Genomic DNA, 21,600 nt, shown 5'->3' with positions numbered 1-21,600 from the left:
TGCGACTGAAAAAAAACGAGTAGTTGCAACTTTTGCAACTGATTTTGAAGTAGTTGCTACGCGGTTGCTAATTAGCAACTAATTTTTGCGACTACCATAATAATTAGTCGCATGAAGTATTTTGTGACTGAAAAAAACGAGTAGTTGCCAATTTTGCAACCGACTTTGTAATACTTGCTATGCGGTCGCTAATTTGCAACGCTCTTATAACTTTTTGCGACTAAATTTTAGTTGCTAAGGTTAATAATTTTGAAACCATTTTTTTTTAAAAAATTTGCAACTACTATTGCAACTCGCTACCATTGTTTTTAAAATTTATTAATAAAGAAATAAAAAAACCCTTAATATAATAAGTTGTTGCCACCAAAAAAAACAAAAACTCCCATCACTACTTATTCTTATTCCTTTATTCATAATCATACAAGACTCTTTTTTCCGGAAAAAAAAAAAAAAAAAAAAAAAAAAAAAAAAAAACCCGCTTCCATTCTGAATTTCAGAACAACGAACCTTTTGTCGTCGTCGTCAACAGCCGCCTTTGCGCCACCACATCTCCTCCCAGGTGAGTAACTCATTCTTCTCCTTCATATAGTCCATTCCGTCTTTCTCTTATTGTAATTTGCCAATTGCGAATTTTAGGGTTATCATTGTGTTTTTCTTTTTCCATATTTTGATTTTAATCTGATATCCATTGCTAATTGCGAATTGGTTTTAATCTGGTTATTGATTGAATTGCGAGTTGATTGATTTGCGATTTTTTTTTATCTGATTATAATACGAAGCATAAATTGTTCTTAAAAGTTGCAAATTGAAGTATGTTATATGCAAATTTTTTTTTTTTACAGAATATGGCAGTAGCAAGAATTGTTTTTTTATCTGATACTTATATGCGAATTGCAAATTGGTTTTAATTGTTTTTTATCTGATACTTATACGGGAATTGCAAATATGGCGGTAGCAAGAATTGTTTTTATTTATTTATTTATTTATTACTTACCTGATACTTATATGCGAATTGCAAGCAAATATTTCTCAATTATTTTTATGGGTTAAGGGGGCTTGAAATTTGTGGTGAGTAGTCAAATTGAATACTTTGATTAAAGTGATATGATAATTATATTCTAGCATTGCTACTCATATCATGTTTGGTGAACAATATGATTAATTGTGAAGTTTTAACTTTCTAATTCATATTTTCGATTAATATGCTATGTGGGGATTTGAACACTAGAGGTGTGTTGGTTTTACCTACTTTATACTGCTTATAACTCCTAATTATTAAAGCTTTATTTACCTTTAATTTGATTCTCACTTACTTTGATTATCTCTGATAAACATTATCTTTTATTATGAGGCACCCAGGGAGATGTCAAGTAGCCAAACATATCAAATTCTGAACATGCCAAAAAAATTGTAGTAGTCAGTGGTTTTGATTTGTGATTAATGATTCTTGGGTAGTAAAATCTGATTCTTGGGTCATTTAATTAAAGAGACTGATATTTCAATAGCATCTCTCTCACTCACCCCCCCCCCCCCCCCAAGAGTGAGTTAGCTAGAATGTCAACAATATTACATATGTCTCTCCCTATAGGATCTCTCTCTCTCTATAGCAAGTGTGATAATTTATGAGCATATATAAGAAGACTATATTACATATGTGTAGATCGGCTATCTATCTATAGCCTATAGTTGTGTACTAAATTACATATATAAGAATTTCTTGGAGTAGAGCTGTCGAGCGTACTTATGGAATTATGGACAATGGTATCAATGTACCTATCATAGTTTTGTTCTTCTTGTTTCACTATAAGCATATGCAAATCGTGGATATCATACACTGATGTATAATGAGGTTGCTTATGCTGTTGAACAAGATTCTCTTAGAAGTTAGATAGAAATCCTAAGAACAATGCTTTTGCAAGCTCCTTAGCCCTCACAACTTAGTAATAAGTTTGATCAATTTCAAAAGTTTATCTTCCCGTTTTAGTTTGTATTGTTATGGTATGATGGGCACTATATTTGTTTCCCATCAAGTGGTTTTCTAATCAGTATTTTACAGTTCTTTTCCAGTTTCCTTTCCAAGGGAACAGAAATAATTCAGGTGCCTAACTACATCTACGTTGTTACTAATGAGCATGTCTGGCATGCATGAGTCTATATAAAGATGTTGTAGCTTACTGGATACAGGAAGTTGTATGCTGGCTCTTTGCTGCTTGTTTATAAATGTAGAAGTGTCTTCTTTTGTTATAGACTGTTTTTGTATCAAAATCTTAAACTCTCCATAAGCTTAAACTCTCCCATCAAAATCTTGTTTATAAATTAGAAATAAAATTATATATGTATAATATGCTATTTTGAGTTAAAATTATAAGCTTTACATGTTAATTATGTGCAGCGTACATATACTTGGAGAACTGAGTTCGATGCTAAGGCTAGGAGAGAATTTGACAAAAAAGCTGGGGACCGACTTAGGGGCACATTGAACCAAGTTTACAAAATGCCTCTCCATAAGGAAGTTAGTTTCATGACTGACACTGTTCGAGCTGAATTCATAAATAAGCGTAAGCATCCTGATTTTCTGAAACGTTCTAACCAAGCAAGAGATAATCGGTTATCTGGCCAAACATTAGAGAAGTTTGACCCTGGCCATCGCCAAGGTAGCGTATCTACTCCTCAAGTGGTTAAAAAAATGGTAAGTGTATGATTTTAGCAGCTAACTTGTGATTTTATATAAGATTGAAGCAAGTAGAAAATTTTTAGCCACTAAGAGATGATAATAACTAGTCTTTATTACAATTGCTCTGTAGTCTATGTCCCCTATTTTTTGTTGTATTTTTTTTAGTGCTAACAACTTCTTCTAATACAAGGCAAAGAAAAAGGATGGAATTTTACCAACTGCTGCTGAAGTATATGAGAGCACTCATTCTGTTTGTGTGGGCAATGATGAAGTTGAATTGACGGGTGACAAGTCTCAAAAAGTCATGGTATGAGTATACTTCTATATTTTGCTAAGATTACAAAAAAAAATATGTGGTAGTTAATGTTTGGAGATATTATAGATTGTTTATTTGTTTGTGTGATTGAGTTGGAGGATGAGAATGATTTGCCGGCATTAATCATATGATTAATGTGGTATGGCACAATGTGAATTGAGACAGGTTTATTTTGAAGCCATACCCTATAGGAGGGGATTCTTCAATTTACAAAGGAGACTCTGCCGAAATTTTTACTAATAACTGCTTACATAAATTATTTTGCTATAAGTGTTACCTTTTTTATTTAAAAAAAAAACAACTATAATAAAAATACCCATGATCCACTGTTCCCAATAGTTGTACCTTTGTAGTCTGGAACATCTATTAAGAGGTAACTATGACTGTACTTGTATTCATGTTCGTGCATCATTGATGGGTAATACTCTATTAGCTGCTCTAAAGCAATTAAATTAAATTGTGTTTTAGAAGTCCAAACAAGTTTTTATCCCAGACGATGTCCCGAGTCATTTCTTGTATTTTAATTATAGTTGTTTTTTTTTTAAAAATGTATTTAGTTTATTAAAGTTTTAACATTTGAGATCATAGTTACTAATACATATCTTAATGCAGGGAGAATATATGGAAAAACTTGAGGAATATAAGAACAAAGGAATTGAGATAAACCCCGACAAAGTCTACTTGGAGGTTGTAGGTGGGCAAAAGAAAGGAAAAGTCTACGGTTTAGGGAGTGCTTCACAAATGTATTACAAGAGTAATCCTACTTCTCAATCTACTGCATCATCTTCCACTCCTTCCATGATTTCTCAATTAAGTTCTCAAGTTGAAGAACTAAAGAAGATGGCGGAAGAAAACCATAACAAGGTAGAAGAAAGCCAAAAAATAGCGGCAGAGAGCTTAAAATGTGCTAAGGAATTCGTCGAAAATCATGAGATCGAAAAAGCTACATGGAAGAAGGAAAAATTAGCTATGCAAAAAACATTACAGGAAATGGCATCACTTGTAAAACAAGTTTACCGTCCTTATAAGCCTCCTACGCCTGCAGTCACCCGCTCTCGTGATACAACTAAGTGATTTTTATTTTCTTGGTGGTAATTTTATGAACACTGATCTTTTACATTGTCATTAATTCTTGTTTGAAGTAGGTTTTTTTTTATATGGGAGGTGACTTTTGGAACAATTGGTCTTATAAGTTAAATATTGTTTTTTAATACATTGATACAAAATTGATTGATATTTTGGATATTTGAATAAAATTAACATTTTGGTTATTTGAATTTATGTGTGGGTACCTTTTTTGCTTTGTGATTAATATTGGTTGTCGCTTAATTATGGTCTCAAATATTGATAGTTAGTCGCAAATATTTAGCGACTGCAAATTTGGTTTAGAGACTAATTGGTTAGTTGCAAAATCATTAGTCTCAGTAGTCGCTAATCTGTCACAAATAATTAGTTTTGTAGTCGCAAAAATTTGGTCTCGTATGTAGTTGCTAATCCGTCGCAAAAAACATTAGTCTCAATAGTCGCAAATCCGTTGCAATTAAACTAGTCTCTGTAGTCGCAAAAGTTTAGTCTCGTAGTCGCAAAAGTTTGGTCTTGTAGTCACTAATCCGTCGCAAAAGTAGTCCTAAAACATTGGTCTAAGTAGTTGCTAATCCGTCGCAAATATTTTACGACGGACAATAATTTAGTTGCTAAAATTTGAAAGTTAGTCGCTAAATGGTAGTTGCAAAGGCGTTGCAAATCCGTCGCTAAATTTGCGACTGTCCAAAAATTAGTCGCAAAAATGGATTTGCGACGAGGTCTTTGGCAACGAACCAAAGTAGTCGCAAATCCATTTTTGCGACGGATTTGCGACTACATTGGCCGTCGCTAATTACCCTTTTTCTTGTAGTGTTAACAATATTCACCCCTGTAGGCCTCAGAACCAATTCCCACATCCCCGTTTTAATTAAAGCACTATATTCATCACGCATCGCGGCATTCCAATTTGGGTCGAAAGGGCTTGTTTGTGATTTTTGGGAAGCGAGGATCTGACGAGGGGAAAGCTAGGTCGTTATCTAATCTTCCCTCGGTCAAACTAAATTATAAACACTTAACGAACCTAAATACGAGTATAGAGGCAAGTCAAGGGTCGAACCCAAAGGAACGCTAATGTTCAAATGCTTTCGATTTAGGTGCCTAAGTTAGGTCGAAGCCAAAGATAAAGAGAGAATACTAACAACTAACAAAACAAGTAAACCGAGGAAAAATAACACTAGGAACAGGGATCAACAAGTAATCATGACAATTGCAACAACTTGAGAAGATCATGCCAATCAAAGGTTGTGAAGACTAATGATAAAAGCAATCAATTGTATCAAAGAGTTATTTCCTAATTGTGAAGCTAGGGTTCACTATGAATAACAAACTAAGAAACCAATCAATAATTGCAATTCCTAAATCAATTGGTCATGTCATTAGCAATTACAATGCAATCTAGCATAATTCTCAAGGCCTAATCGAATTACACACATGCAAATCTTCATTGATCACTTTAATCTCAACAATCAATCAACACAATTCCCAAATAAATCACAATCAATCAATCATACAAGTTTGACCCAATTCCTAGCCAAACGACTACTCAAGAATCATCATCTATCAACAAGAAATCAAGAATCAACAAAATATCAAGAACAATTACACTATGAAGAATCAAACATCAAAATTAAACCAAACAAACATGAAATTGAACAAAGCAATAAAGATGAGATAGAGTGAGAAATGCTCAGATTAAGAAGATCTTCAATACAATTGTCACCATTGGGTCTTCAATCTCTTAAATTACCATTGAAATCCCTCACTTTCTCTCTCTAAAACTACTTTTAAACTATCCTTAAAAACTAGAGAGAAAAGCTCTCAACCTAACCTAAGATATGAGAGAAAAAGTCTCCAAAACTAATCTAAAAATCGTCCTCTAAAATAGAAACGACAAGGCTAATTTAAAATAAAACGAGCGAAGGGAAAGAGGGCAGACCGTGCGCACGCACCACCTCTCTGTGCGCACGCACAACAGGCCATAGAAGATCTGTCCGCATGCACCACCTAGGCCGCGCGTGCGCACAGCTGGGTCTGCGCGCACGCACCACTATGCCGCGCGCGCGCACAGCTAGGCCTGCACACACGCACCACTATGCCTTATGCGCATCCCTGCTTGGTGCTTGTGGCCTTGCTTCCTTCGCTTGCTCGATCAATCTCCGCCCTCCCGAGCATCCCTATCATTAGTGCACTTGAAGCGATGCTCTTGAGAAGGGCAGATCCTTTATATTCCAAGCACTTGAACATTCCAAGCCAAAGCATTGCTTCCAAGGTCCTTGTGCTTGCGGAGCTAGCTTGAATTGCATGTTTGGATTCCCGAACTTAGCTCCATCAACCTCCTTGAATGCGCTCGAGATTCCTCCTTGATAATTAAATCCTGGGAAACTCGACACACCTACAAAACAAGTCAAAGAAACGAAGAAGCGAGAGAAATAGCCGAGAAATGAATAAAATAATAAGAAAACCATTAAAAGCATGCATTTCTCTAAACTAACACACAGACACGCAAATCAAGCATTATTCCATAAAAACACGACATAAAAGACTAAAAGCGATCATAAATATAAGAAGAAAACCTAGCCTAAGAGTGTCATAAATGGCACGCATCAGGACTGGGTTATCGGATGACTCAGGGTGGTAATGGCAAGGCCGAATTTTGGGTTCGGTTTGAAAATGTCGTGTTTGGAACGAGTTTACATTTGTGGAGAAGGAGGTACACGAGTTGGGGTGATGGGGGGATGACCTCGGAGAGGTGGAGGTGTGTAGGCAGGGGAGCTCGAGCCAGCACTATGTGTGGCTGGGCTATGTGGGGCAGCATGACTGTCCGAGCCAGCAGAGTGCATGGCAAGGCTGCCTAGCTGCACATGCTAGCTCAGAGGGGGGCTGTGCGAGACATCAACACTGCCAGGGCGAGCTGACTGCTGCGTCTGGCTCCCTGGATGCTCTGCCTAGCCAGCTGGGTATCCAGCGTGCGTTGGGGAGTGCTGAGCAGCTGGGCCTGGCAGTCCAATCCACAGGTTGGCTGCAATGTGAGGCAGAATGTCGCGGCCTGCCTGTGGACTAGGATGTCCGGGGTTTTGGGGTGGTTTTTCGGGAGAGTGATGCATCGAACGCAATGAGGGATGATTTAAAAAATATGGTGATGGATCATCGAAAGGCAAAAAATCATAATCGATTGGAGAAACAAAGAAATGTTGTGATATGGAAGAGTTTTCTCATCAAATGTAACATGACGAGATATGATTATTTTGTTGGTGTTGAGATCCAAGCACCGATATCCTCTATGGTCGGAAGGGTAGCCCACAAACACGCAAGGTGTGGAACGAGGTGCTAATTTGTGAGACATAATAGAAGACAATTTCGGAAAGAAAAGATACCCAAAAACCCGAAGGTGATCATAGGATGGAACTACCCCAAAAAGAGCCTGAGTCGAAGTGATTTGATTGAGAGTTTTTTTTGGCAAAATATTTAGTAAATATGTTGCGGTTTAAAGAGCAAAGTGCCACATAAAAGGTGGTAGAGAAGCATGGAATAGAAGAGTACGCTTAACGTGTTAATCGTACGGATCATTCTTTTGGCTTTTCCATTTTGTGAGGATGTGTGAGGGCATAAAAAGCGAAAAACCAATCCATTTTTGACACAAAATAATGTGTGCCGATCATTATCAAATTCGCGACCATGGTTGCTTTGAAAGGATTTAATAGGGCGTTCAAATTGAGTGAGAACATATTGTCTAAATTAAGAAAGGTTTGTAACTCTTGGGATTTAAAAGCAAGAGGAATAGTCCATACATAGTGAGTAAAATTATCTAAAAGCACAAGATAGTATTTGTGATGTTTGTCACTGTGAATAGGAGAAGTCCACAAATCAGCATAAATAATTTCAAAAGCAGAATGAGTAGTGCTATTAGAATGATAAAAGGCAAGCGAGTATGTTTTCCCACTTGAAAACATACTCGCTTGCCTTTTTATCATTCTTATGTGTGATGTCAATATAAAGGAGAGTTTAAAAAAAATGAAAAAAAAAAAGTCTAACAACCCTTTAAATCTAGTCATGCAAATTGGAATCTCACTTGAAAACCAACTGGGCTATGAAAATTAACTAGAAATTACAAGCATAATTTGTTATTATAGAGTATCATGGGGGTGGCCATGGCCTACACCAGCCCCCCTAATTCCGCTCCTGTTACTCTTAGTAAAAAGACGAAAAAAATGAGGTAATAATGTACTCCATAAAAAGGTCTTGTTTGATCAAGAGTAGTTTTGATAAATTAAGCTTTCGAACAAATTTATCAGTTGACAATATAAAACAACTATTTTTATTGTAGGAAAAATTGTAAATAATTATCCTAAATTTGCTTCATTTTCTTTTAATAATCCCAACTTTGGATTATTATGGAATAATCCCAACTTTAGGAGTTGTTTTCTTTCTTCAATCCCAATCACTGTTACCAATTGAAAATGTTAAATTTTTTTTTAATAATAAATGTCACGCGTCAAAAGCTAATAAGCCAAAAAAAATAAAGAAAAATAATAAATTTAGTAAACCCATCCCTATCTCTTTCCGGACCACCCCAGCCCCACCGCCCATTGGAACCCCAACCACCCTAATATCCTCCCGCATCAGAAAACCCACTCCCCTCCTCACGTTGGCCAGTTGCCTATTCTCCCATCCCAATCCCATCCCATCCCATCCCATCCCATCCCATATCCCCTCCCCCTTCCTCGTTGAACCACCTCCCCCAATTCCCATAAGCCGTAACATCCTTCTCTCCCCTCGAAACACCCACGATACGCCGCCTTAATTTCAATAGCGAAAGTGTGGCGATTTTCGCGAAGAATTTCTTACGAGCTGTCGGATTTCCTAACCTAATTTTGCGGTGGCTCTACAGCGGAATCGATGATTTTTAGCTGTCGATGTCGGCGATTTGCAGGAGAGATTTGGAAGTGGTGGTTCAAGAGAAAACGCGGCGGGTTGGAAGGGGAGGTTGGTTGGGTAGTGTGGTGGTTCAAGAGAAAACATGGTCGACGAGAGAGGCGACAGGCTGGCGGTGTGGTGGAGCTCAGGGTAGGCATGTGGAGGAAGGGGAGGTTGACTGGTATTTTGTAGTTTTTGTTTTTTTTTTTTTTTGAATTTTTTATGGACTAATCAGCACTAGACACTTGTCAAGTAACCTGATATAATATGTCATTGACTTTTGTTGACCGGTTTGGGATTGAAGAAAGTAAACAGTCCCAAAGTTGGAATTATTCAAGAATAATCCAAAGTTAGGATTATTAAAGAAAATGCATCAAAGTTGGGATTATATTTTTCAAAAATTTTCGTTATTGTATTGGAAAAGAGCTGATTTTGTCAAATACACTACTTTGTAAAAGACTTTCGAAGAGCCTGATTGAGAAATTTTAGCTAAATGACAATATTATCCTAAAGTTACTTTAATTCAAGGCTTGTGGTCTCTTCACATTTATTGGGCTACTAATATTTTTATTATCCCAAAAGTGGTGTTAGATGGTGTTTCAGTTATCTGCAAGAATTTTCTTTCGGAAGAGAGAGTTGTTTATACCAAAGCTCCCCCAATAGCCTGGGACATTGTGTGCAGATGCAAGAAACAGGATGGATTAGGAGTGCAGAATTGTTATAATTGGAAAATTGCAGGTATTGGGAAGTAGATTTGGAATATTTCTTAGAAAAAGGATGGCCTTTGGCTCAGATGGGTCAATGAGATGTATTTGAAGCGCAGAACTTGGAAGAGGTTCTAGTGTGTTCACAACACTAGCTGGAACTAGAAGCAACTTTGGTGGGTTAAGGATAAAATGAAGACAGGATATTCTGGTAATGTTTGGACCGACAATCCTAATGGTTACACAATTGCAAGTAGGTATAACTGGTTAAATGCTTAGCATGAAAAGGTTGTGTGGGGGGATTAGGTCTGGAATAAGCTGAACATCCCCAAACACAAATTTGTGTGCTGGATGATTATGTGGAGAAGGATTCGAGTTAGGTCTCATCTTCTCAAAATTGGGGTGATCACTAACTCCTCTTGTCCTCTCTATGAGAATGGTGAAGAGACCACAGATCACTTATTCTTTGACTGTGATTATAGAGGAAATGTGTTAATAATTTGCAAGAGAAGCTGAGAATAAAGATGGAGCCTCTGAATATTGAAGGATGTAATAATAAGATGAAAGCTATCAGAAGAAGATTTCAGAAACAAGTTGTGTACAACTACTATGCTAGGTTACTTTATGTCATTTGGAGACAGAGAAACAAAGTAATCTGGGATAAGAGCCTTATGCAACTAGAGAAAGTGATTCAGAAACTGTGGTCTGAGCATTTTCACAGAATATCTTATGCCATGCCAGTCAAGACTAGTTCAAGGAATCAGAAGTGGTTCAAGGACCTGTTTAGAAGCTAAAGCTGCCCTTTATGCTTAGTTTTTCTTTTTGCTTTGTTTTTGTGTTTGCTTTGTTGTTGTTGCTGTCTTTTAGGGCTCCTCTGCCCTATGGTGTATTGTATTACTGTCTTTGTTGATTAATAAAATTTCTTTTTACCTTTTTTCAAAATAATAAAAAAAAAATTAATTAAAAAATAAAAAATAAAAAATCAAGGCTTGTGGTCATGTGGACTAAGGAGCTCGAAACGCTCCTATAGTCTGTTCAGGTGACATAAAGAAGGTAGTTCTCGAATTTAAGGAAACCAGACTTTCCCACAAGGCTCCCTTGACCCTTGAAGTTGGTTTTGGGGTCATCAAACCTCTAAAAGTGCTACGAACATTTGCTTGGAAGAGAAGAGTTCAACCCATTGTAGATCTCATTTTCTCAAGGGGAGTCTAGAAAAATTTTGGCGGTATCAACAAAGATAACATGGTACAAAGTACTCTTAACCAAGGATCATGAAGAATGATCATGACTTGATGGGAAGCACTTACTATTATTGTCGACAAAGTTGAAGTTTGCAATAAGCTACCGAGAGTCTTGGTGGAAGCGCTTGCATGAGATTCACCGGGCACATAAGCACTCTTAAGCAAACGAATGCTAGGTCAACAAGGCTATCACTCGAACCAATAGGGTATATCCTTGTTAAGATACTTTTGGGTGATGATTGTAAGAATACCGAAAAAGGATAACCAAATTGTCGCTCCCATGGTAAAAGGAAAACAAGACCACGAACTCCCAATTTCCCATGCAGATCATGATTGGATTCAAATATTTTGGGGTTCAAACAACTCAAGTCATGATCGAATTTTGGTTAATTTTTGGTTAGGATTGGATTAATTTTTCAGGTTGGGTCAGTCAGTTTTGGCAGCTCTTCACGGTGACGATACAATTCTAACTTATACGAGTTCACCAGTAAAAGTTACGTGTACCGCCCATGGTAGGGTCCTAGAAGGTGGACAATGAGCAATCTAAATCACACGCAGAAGTTTAACAACCTACCGTGTTGAACGAACGGGATGAGTACAATAGTAACATAGCCAACAATTGTGAGCTTGTGGAAGCTTGATTGCATAACAAACTCTAATCATACCATAATCACAATATTTTACAAACTGAGAACAAAACCTATCAGAATACTCTTCTTGAAAAGGAATTAAAAAAAAAAATAAATAAATAAATTCAAGTATTGTTTTCATTTGCAACCAAACTAAAATCTAAATAGCACCAATGAAGAACGGACAACCTCCAAGCTAGTGGTTTAAGAGTTTTAACCCTTTTTTGTGATGTGCAAATCTCCCTAGTATACTTAGATTCTTACAAGGCAGAAAATTTTTGAAAATGGCGACTTACATCAACCAGATAAAAAACAAAGATGCAATCTTCAACAAAATGTCAGCAACTATATACTGATGACACTACAGAATTAGTACTCCCGCAATCAGGTTTTTACTGATTCAGATATCCGAATAGAGTTGTCACAAACCTACAAAATATACATACCCCGTTATTCATTATTGAATAAACTAAGCCCCATTTTAGTTGGATTTGTAGAGCAAAATTGGAAAGGAGATCTAAAACTCTAACGGTTCACAAAGAAACAGTAAAAAAGACAGAAACCTCACTCAGTTCTCAAGTAATCAGCTTCTTACATAATTGCATAAATGCCAAACAACCGACATGTTCATATCTGTAAGAAAAAAAAACAATGACTAGTCCGGTAGTTCTTTATTTCCATCAAGCTCTTAAATCTTGGCTGCATCACAGACAGCATTGTGGCCAAACTGTAAAGGTTTTCGAGTTACCAGTCATGCTATTAAGCTGCACCAGCCAAAAGCCATTCACATTGTCCTAAAAATTAAGTTTCCATGGCTGTTATAGCAATCAAAACCCTGATTTCATCATGCTATTCCCTAGAACTTTAAGCATTAACATCAGTGACGCTTGAATAACTCTAGAAAAAATCTAATACATATAACATCCCAGCTCTAAAAGAAATCATCTTATCCACAAGGCTAACAAGAAAAGGTGCAAATAAAAATATTTTTGACACAAGCACAAATGAACAATCAAGGAAGATTACTTGGTTTTCTTTCCGCAACAAAAGTTATTTAAGTGCCAGGATAAACTCAAGGGTACCCTTTAATTTCATCTTTCCCAAATTTTACAAAAGATTCCACCTTTTATCAAAACAAGGATAAAAGAATAGTTTTTTCCTCCTCTTCCTACTCATGTACTTAAGTTTCTGCAATTTCATCCTTTTCAAACAAACAAATTAGACTTGCAAATGCTTACTGTAAATTATCCTTGGCTAAAAGAAACGAATGACCATTTTAGCTGAAGATGACAGTGAATAGGAAGAATAAGGACGAATTATGCATACAGAATACTCTGTATAAGGTATATTACAGAGAAAGGAGGGACATTTATTCAAGGATTAAATTAAGTGCATGCTAATGAGTTCATTACAAGTATCTTCAAGCAGTTGGGTTTCCAAAACAATATTGTGAAATACAGCTTAACTTGGTAACAAATCACATGTCATTGATTATTTTGTTGTGTTTTATGATCCCAGAATAATACTGAATCTTTTAGAAATGGATATGGTTTAAAACTGAAAGTAGAAAAACTCAGGAAAATTGACAATGTATATCATCAGACATGCCAGATAGTACCATCACAGGATTTTACTTAATTAAATCAGGACCCTTTTTGCCTTAGCACGACATAAATTTAACTTTAAAGTAGTCTTGTCCAAGAAAAGATTGAGGGATGGGGCTGTGGTGTAAAAGGGAAGGAATCTGGAAGAGGTGGATAGGGTAACTGTGGGAAGGAGGAATGGGGACTTACAGGGTGATAACTAAGGCGAGTGGGAGGAAAGGGGAAAAGGAGTCTGGGATTGGTGGGTTAGATGGTGATAGCAGAAACAGAGACATGGCAGGTAACGACCAACAACAGAATCAAATTAGTAAACAATACTTGATTAAATTTGGTTCATTAACAGAATAAAGGCATTTATAAAATATATTTATAATACAAGAAATCTTTTTCCCCTGTCCCGAGAAACAAATGTTACACAAAACAAACTATTCACCATAAGTCATTTATTTGGCCAATGATTCCACATATTTCATCCAGATGATTTTGCTACGTATTTAATCTAATAAATGTAATTATTGGATTCTACTATATAATGACAGAAGAAGAAAACTAAAATAACCTTCTCTATAAAATGATACAGAGTAATAACAAGGAACATTACCAATAATGATGTAGTATACAAGGACAGATGTACATGAAGTGTTGATAAGCAATACACATTCATTTTCCAAGAACAAGCAAAGGTATAAAAAAAGACATGGAGATAAACACACCAACAACCCACATCCTCAAACACAGACAGATGAGATAATACCGAAGCCAAATGACAGTCAGCTCCCCTTATCATTTACTTCTTCAATACACTGCAAAAACATGGCTTCCATTTAAAAAAAAAAATCAAATAGATAAATATAAATAAATAAAAGCAACTAATTGAACATATTATGCTAATTATAATCAAAATGCCTCAGTATTTGTTTTGATGCATAACAGTGATGTTTCGATGAACATCTACACATAGACAATGAAAGGGGCAGAAAAATGCCCAATGGTGACCTAAAATATTTAGAGAGGCATGTGAGGAAATAGGAGATAACTCAATTCTACTTTAAGTGCTAACATTAGCATATCATCAATAACTCCTATGTCTAGCATATTTAGACTTTTATTTGGTAAATGAGAAAATATATTATGGAGGTTTTTGGATATAGGAGCGGGTAAGTGTACATAAAATTGGCCTGTATTCCTAGGTTTTATATACAGAGGAAAAAAAAAAAAAAAAAAAAACACAATACTCCCTCCGTTTCATATCATTCTTCCCATTTCAACCAATTTTGTCTCAAAAAAGGATTTCAGGTCAGAAAACAATATGTAACGGAGGGACTGAGGGCGTACGTTATTTAAATGAGGGAATAGAAATGTTAATTTTACCTTATTCATAATCCCAATGAATGCATGCTACATGAATGAAGAAAACAAATTTGGGTAATACTATACAATAATATTTTTATTTTTTTTCACTTCCTCACCTACTGGAAATTTCTGTAATGTTCCATCAATTAACTCGAAAAATGTTATAGGTGATGTCTTTGTCATTAATATGATGTTAACAAGTTCCATCAAGATGCGTTATGAGAAAAGCTCTGAACATCAAGATGCATTATGAGAAAAGCATAGAAATTAAGGTAAGCAAGCTTAGAAGACCTTGATAATAAGCTTAAAAACCCATGATAATATTGGTAAGTTAGCTTAATAACCTAACATTAAGATTAACAATTTTAAATTATTAAGTCTAAAAGATTACCTTAATAATTAAAGGCTTGTGGATTTCTTAGTTTCCGCTTCTTTTGAAAATGAGAAGAAAAAAAAAATTCCTATTTGAGAAATGCATTGAAATAAACAAGTTTCAAGGAATTCGAAGTATGAGCCACTTAAAGTTATTTTATTCAATTCATTTTAGTCTTAGAAAACATAAGACTCACCGCGTAACCTTCATATCATACCTTTGTTCTCTAAAGGTGTCATTTGTCTTTCACCTATTACCATTATAGGGATAGACATCTTACTCTTTTTCTTTTTTATATAATTTTATAATCGTTCTAGGATTTCTCCATATTCTTATGTCCACCCTTTTTTAGTTTATTCTTAATGTATGATATAACATCCCTTCTTAATACTGTGGAGAGGTTTAGATTCTAGATTTCTCAATTCATATCCAATTTCATTTATTTATTTGGATATTTCATTAGTCTTTTAATTGGGAGGTGTAATCTTTTTGTTTTCCCTTTTTTCAGCAACCAATCTATTGTGTAGGCCATGCCATGGCCTATTTGCAGTATGTGTAAGTGCTGGTGGTGTTGGGAAAACAAAGGAGATAGAAGGTACTAGCTCAATTGTACAATGGTGATCTTGCAATTATACACCAGCCCCATCTTGTGTGGTCCTGTTTTGGTTTAGTTGAAAGGACAAGTGACTTCTTTTGGTTTACTACATTATACAACTAGTTCGTATTCCCTTAGTCCCTTATTTACATGTCTATTTGGGTTTTTCTCACATGAATCAAGGAAGCAGTAGATTCCTTAAAACTAATGAATGGGTATACAAACATGCATGTGGGTTAAAGAGAGATACAGACAAAGAAAAAGTAATTGATAATTATTGAAGAGAGGGGGAGAAAGTATTGGGAATTGTTGATGTCACAAGTACAAAAAAAAAAAAAAAAAAAAAAAAAAGACAAATCATAAAAAAAGAGGGTAATATTGTAAAAAAAATATACAACTTTTAAATAGAAATAGGCGTGTAATTTTGGTTACCCAAATATAGAACAAAGGCTTGTGAATAAGGGACGGAGGAAGTGTATGATTGCCTACAATTACCTTATCTATCAATAATTATTTCCTCCATTTTCAAATAAAGTAACATTTCTAAAATGCAAAAAATTTAGGATAGTTGGTTTGATTTTAGGGAGACGTCTTTAGGTGTCTTCATAGTCATAATAGTTACAACTCAATCTAGAAAGATAAAGGCTACCAAACTGAAATTCTGCCAAACCATGGAAAATAGAAGAAATAAAAAGATCATGCTTTCAAGAAGCTTAAGTCTCTCTCAACAAACAAACAAACGAACAAAAAACTAATTTCTCCAAAAAAAAATTATATATCTCTCTGTCTACTCCCCTCTTTTTACAAAAATTTTGACTAGGAGCAAGGGATTAGGGGTCATGTGCTTTTGGTATTCTAGGCGAGGCGATTTTAAAGACTATTTTCAAAAAAAATGTAATTGTTTATTATAAGTGCCTCACTTTAATGGTGCCTCGTAGGGAGCCTCGGTGCACCTTAAGCCTTTTTATACCTTTTATACCTCACGGGAACTTTCTTAAATTACAAAGCTCAACCACAAAATTCTATCCCAACCCTCTCTTCGGTCAGTCTATTACAATAATCAATCATAATTTAATCAGTTTATTTTTTTTTTTTTTAAAATAACAATTTATAAAAAAAAACTTTTAATGATATACTTCATTTGACATTTAAATAAAAACTTTTGATCAAATCTAAATTGCCTTGGTGTGCGTCGAGCCTTTTAATACATTGCTTTGACTTCCTTACTTTCTCATCTAAAACATGAGAACTTTCTCAAATTACAGAGCTCAACTACAAAATCTTTTCCCAACCCTCTCTTTGGTCAGTCCATTACAGTACTATAACTTAATAATTTTTTTTTAAAATTAAAAAAAAAAAAAAAAAAAAAAAAAAAAAAAAAAAACAATTTTAAAAAAATTCTTAAAATGATATACAACATTCAACATTTAAATCAAAACTTTTGATCAAATCATAATTAAAGCAACAACATTGCAAGAGTACTTTGTAAGACAACTTTTGGAATGTATTTTAACATTACAACTCAAATAATCAAATAAAAGGTTGGGCTTAGTAAGCCTAGGAGTGCATCTCAGGAATAGCTCCTTTGTATTTACAAAATATATACGAGGGTAAAAATGTAAATTTGGCAACTACAGTGGTATTATAAGTTTGCTATTATACATGTAATGGTACATTTTTCATCCTATATGTTTGCTAAATCAATAGGAGCTATGCTCTAAGGGTTAACCATAAGCCTAGAGCACTAAGGAAAAGGCTACAAAGCATGGCGTATTACTCTAAAGCAAGGTAACTTATGGAAAATTGCCAACAACATTCATGATAATCATGATTCAACATTAAAATGCAACATGAATAGGTTTTCTCCTTTCTACCCTAAATTAAATGCAAGCGAGAATGTTTAACTACTATCCTAACGACCTAAAGTACTTTTAAAAACAGAACAATAGTAAACAATGATCTTACTTGTACAAATATGCAGCAATCCCAAGAATTATACACAAGAGGATGATATCGATGCAGAAGTTTCGACTCGACCTCAGCTGGAAATAAAGATGCATGTAAAGTCACTAAGAAGGAAAAATAATACAACCTAAGGATACAGATGTAACAGTTGAGCATTATATTGCAATTCAATACCTGTGTCACCGTGTCCTTGAGTCTGACATTAGTATTCTTAAGATCAGAAGTTGCCTTATCCACCTGCAAAAATCAAAGAGAATTAGCTCTGGGTCAAAATCAATCCATTAGCTGCATTATCAGCTTGCCAATAAGAATAAATTGTTTTTCACCTTGGTGTCAATCTCATCCATCAAGGGAACTTGCCTATCCATCTCCTGTATTTGGCAAAAAGCACAGGATGACATGCAAATCAAAATAGAATACTAATTTGAAATTTATCAAAGGAAGGATACAAAAGATGGAAAACCTCGTTCATATCGTGTGCCATATTTTTCAAAGTGTCCAAACCTTCTGCTATCACATCTAGACCTTGATCCTAACAAAATAAGGATATTGCCATAAAGTAAGAATTAAAACACATGGACATGCAAGAAAGAACTCAAATTCCAACTGAAAGTTTTGAGTAAGAAATGGGAGCTTTGTGCAAATTCACCTGCTTGATTTTTCTCATTTCATACTCTTGCTTAAACTGGCTGGACTGTTCAGTCTCCTGTAGATACTCATCATCAAATCTTCCATCTAACATTTATAGAAAACAAAATGCAATAAATTATATTAGTCCCATAAGCCCTTTCAAGCGTCAACCTTAACACTAGCAAATGTAGGTTTGCTTTCCAAAATGCCACACAAATAAATTCAAACACACCTGAATCAAATTTTATCTCCTGGCGAGTAGCTGAAGAAGTCCAACCAGATGTCCAACCCCCATTCTTTTTAGCTGCAGGGGTTCCATCTGGTATGGATTGAATTCTATCAGGCAAAGCAAGGACTAAATCATTACGAGCGGAAAGTTCCTCAATTGAAAGCCCTTTCACCTGCATTACATAAGAATAACTAAATAAGTACTCAAATTGCAAGACCAAATGCAAGACACAATGGCTTTGATTAAAATCAAAATACATTGTTTTTCACCATTCAACCACGGGAAAATCTAAGGCGGGCTAACCCAGGCCACAACCCGCCTCATTGCCCAGAATATCTATAAAAAGTATTGAATGTATCATTTTACAGAAAAATGGGTTAGCATACTTGATTCTTGTTTGATGCAATAAATCAAATCCTAATGGTTGTAGCTTTACTCGATTTGCTTCTGTTGACACTAATTTCATACTTTTACGGATTTATTTCAAAAATATCTTTTTTATGTTATAAGCAGATTAGCAGAATACATGTTCTTATTAATTACTTTGGCTTTTTTTTCCCCTCTTTCTCTTTAGGAATTTTTTTCTCCTAATTCTTTGAGAAAGCTCTATAGTTACCGTTTTACGCCATGCCCAATCTAAAAATTCTGATCCACCTATGATTCACCTCAAATAACTTAGCATCTCAAAAGGCAACAAGACTAAATTCAAAATACCAATTCATTTACAAAATAAGAAAGTATAATTCATTGTCTTTCTGCTAATTTAGTTTTTCAACTGTATTGCTAGTAGAAACTACCGATATTTCAAAGTTCCAAGTAAACATAGATCCAGCAAAAGTAGGGCAAAATTGGCAACAAATCAATTGAAATTCAGCACAAAATCAGATTAATCAGCATCATAAAACCAAAACTGAAGAAAATTACACACCCTTTTTTGAGCCAATCGCTGCAACTTAGGCACTTCTTCAAGTAATCGGCCTTTAATTCGACGAATCTCAGCATTCAACGACACAACAGACGCCCTATTCGACTCATTTGCAGCTGTTTCAGCTTTCTGAAAAACAAAAATCCCCCAATTCAACAACCATAAATTCAATCAAACCCTAAATCAAGCAAAACCAAACAATGAGAGATGAAGACCTGATATGCAGTTTCAATGTCGGATTCGACGGAAGAGTAGAGACGAGCAAAAGCGTCATCGCCGGAAACGTTGGAGTCGCGCTGCTTTTCGACGTCGTATTTATCGTATTTCTGGCAGATCGCGTCAACTCTGGTGAGAATGTCGATCACACTCATTGTTAATGCAGTGGGGTGTTGATGATGGGATGGGAGGTTATGCCGAAGATGTTAAGCTTACAACACCGTCAGGGGAGTATGAGAGAGAGAGAGGGGGGGGGGGGGGGGAATAATTTGTGAGTGACAGGCTAAAACAGGTCGGAAAGCTTCTTTAAAAAAAAAAAACAGGTCGGAAAGCATTGGAATTCAAATTTTTAACCATTTTTTTTTCCTACTATTGTAACTAGGGATGCCAGTAGAACGGGTCTAGCTTTGGTGGGTCGCAGGGCGGGGATAGGTCTAAAATCCATACCCGCCATGGTGATGGGGCGGGGATGGATTTTAAGTAATATCCGCCTCGCCCCGCCTGACCCACCCCATACCCGACCCATACCCGCATTATAACAAACTTCCTGACTTCCTAAGAAAAAAAAACCCACCTTCTCATTCATTCTCATTTCCCAACCCTAGCCGCACTATCACACTATTCTCTCCTCTCACCTTACTTCCTCTCAAGATCTAATCCTCTGAAATTTTGAACTCATAACCCGTATACAATCTTACCGACCAGCAATATGATCACGGGTTAGATAGGTCGTTAAGCTACTACCCTAACCAAATTAATCATTTATAATACCTAAACCTACACTAAACTAGTTAGTGGCAAGTAAAGGGTCGAACCACTAGGGAAGCACGCTAATTCAACATCAATAATCACTAATGCAAGAGTGAAAAGGGGATTGTTTTTGTTGGTTTTGTTGAGTAAGAACACTAAAACTACAAACAAGCACGAAAATGATGGTTAAAATCAAGGGAAAATGACGCTAAGGATACGAGGGTGTCCAATATGATTAGAAAGAGGGGAATAATGGTGATTATCATGAAACACATGTCAAAGAACACAAGATTCTACCTAAACAATTCATTCTCATGCAATAGTCTACGCAAATCAATGAAAGAGGTCTACACTAATAAGGATCATTCTCGTGCATCCTATTAGTTACAATCAAATCAAGAGAATAAAGAAGCACAATCCATAAAAACTCCACTTTAATAACTCATTCTCATGCAATCATTAAAATAGAGATGATCCTAATCTAGTTCAAATCACTTTCATGCATTTAAACTAGAAAACATCAAATAGAGTTCAACAATAATCTCAAGCTAATAAAAATCATGTCTTTCATCAATATATGGCATAAGTTCAATCCAACCATCATCATTCATCCAATATCAAATCATATCTTCCACCCCCTTCCCCTAGCTAAAAGTTTAGCCTAGAGAAGGGAGATTAAACATAATATCAAAACTAGAAATAAACTCAAGAAACTCAAAACAAAACATGATTAAAATCAATGAAATCAATAACAACTAGATAAACTAATAGGATTAACAAGGATAAGTAACAATAAAACAAATAAATAATACTAAAGGAAAGGCAAAGAGATTACTAAAGAAAGGATTAATGAAAGATGAAAACTTGAATTCTTGCTTGATTGAAAATTAAACTTGAGCAAAGTTGAATACTTGGAAGAAAATTGAGCAATAATCTACTTTCTCTCTCTAAAAATTATCTAATCTACCCCAAGAGAGAGAAGCTCTCCTCAAATAATTAAGAAAAATAGCATCATAAAATTCCCCCTTTCTAATTACCCAAAGATGGGTATTTATACAAAGCTAATAAAACTAAAAAAAAAATTAAAAAAAAAATCAGAAATTAAGGAGGAAACAAAAGAAAAAGAAATAAGAAAAGAAATAAGAAAAGAAATAAGAAAAGAAAAGGAAAATAAAAAGAATAAGGAAAGAAAATAAAAGAAAAGAAAGAAATTGAAAAAAAAAAAAGGCAAATCCACCAATTCCCCAAATTAAACCATCAGACCCTCCATTCCCCTTCTTCTTAGATTTTTTTGCTTCTATGGGAATAATCCCATACTTCACTCACCATCAAACTCCATCATCAATTATCGCCATCAAATCCCCACCGTTCATCATCATCAACTATAATGGAGCAGCCA

The 21,600-nt window shown here is 35.3% G+C and overlaps 2 protein-coding genes across 5 annotated transcripts; one reads left to right on the top strand and one right to left on the bottom strand.

The window, feature by feature from the left end:
• Positions 1-239: 239 nt before the first annotated feature.
• LOC110683669 lies at positions 240-4,271 on the top strand. Of its 3 annotated transcripts, XM_021860066.1 has the most exons (4): positions 247-559; positions 2,393-2,689; positions 2,865-2,981; positions 3,603-4,201. In XM_021860066.1, the coding sequence occupies exons 2-4, from the start codon at positions 2,495-2,497 to the stop codon at positions 4,062-4,064; spliced, it is 774 nt and encodes a 257-aa protein (XP_021715758.1). In that variant the 5' UTR covers positions 247-559; positions 2,393-2,494; the 3' UTR covers positions 4,065-4,201. The 3 variants fall into 3 exon arrangements, with proteins under 3 accessions (XP_021715759.1, XP_021715758.1, XP_021715760.1); XM_021860067.1 differs by lacking the exon at positions 2,865-2,981 and having other exon boundaries at positions 240-559; positions 3,603-4,271; XM_021860068.1 differs by lacking the exon at positions 247-559 and having other exon boundaries at positions 3,603-4,271.
• A 9,303-nt stretch (positions 4,272-13,574) lies between these two features.
• Positions 13,575-19,725, bottom strand: LOC110683667 (syntaxin-71-like). 2 transcript variants are annotated; one of them, XM_021860064.1, is made up of 9 exons: positions 19,451-19,725; positions 19,239-19,364; positions 18,314-18,482; positions 18,101-18,186; positions 17,915-17,983; positions 17,778-17,822; positions 17,626-17,688; positions 17,452-17,528; positions 13,575-13,982 (listed from the first exon to the last, which is right to left on the bottom strand). In XM_021860064.1, exons 1-9 carry the CDS (start codon positions 19,604-19,606, stop codon positions 13,961-13,963), a joined length of 813 nt encoding a protein of 270 aa, XP_021715756.1. In that variant the 5' UTR covers positions 19,607-19,725; the 3' UTR covers positions 13,575-13,960. The 2 variants fall into 2 exon arrangements, with proteins under 2 accessions (XP_021715756.1, XP_021715757.1); XM_021860065.1 differs by having other exon boundaries at positions 13,575-13,968; positions 19,451-19,724.
• Between the last annotated feature and the right edge of the window lie 1,875 nt (positions 19,726-21,600).

Source organism: Chenopodium quinoa, unplaced genomic scaffold (genome assembly GCF_001683475.1).
Source record: "Chenopodium quinoa cultivar QQ74 unplaced genomic scaffold, ASM168347v1, whole genome shotgun sequence".
Taxonomy (NCBI): Eukaryota; Viridiplantae; Streptophyta; class Magnoliopsida; order Caryophyllales; family Amaranthaceae; genus Chenopodium; species Chenopodium quinoa.
The sequence above is the reverse complement of the archived record's forward strand: the minus strand, read 5'-3'. Positions and strand labels throughout refer to the sequence as shown.

Excerpts from the sequence above, each read along its gene's own strand:
- LOC110683669 (XM_021860068.1), top strand. The coding sequence starts at position 2,495 with ATGCCTCTCCATAAGGAAGTTAGTTTCATGACTGACACTGTTCGAGCT. Across the intron at positions 2,690-2,864 it reads CTCAAGTGGTTAAAAAAATG|GCAAAGAAAAAGGATGGAAT; the intron begins GTAAGTGTATGA and ends TTCTAATACAAG. Across the intron at positions 2,982-3,602 it reads ACAAGTCTCAAAAAGTCATG|GGAGAATATATGGAAAAACT; the intron begins GTATGAGTATAC and ends ATCTTAATGCAG.
- LOC110683667 (XM_021860064.1), bottom strand. The coding sequence starts at position 19,606 with ATGAGTGTGATCGACATTCTCACCAGAGTTGACGCGATCTGCCAGAAA. Across the intron at positions 17,984-18,100 it reads AAATGAGAAAAATCAAGCAG|GATCAAGGTCTAGATGTGAT; the intron begins GTGAATTTGCAC and ends TTATTTTGTTAG. Across the intron at positions 13,983-17,451 it reads ATTGCTGCATATTTGTACAA|CCATGTTTTTGCAGTGTATT; the intron begins GTAAGATCATTG and ends TTTAAATGGAAG.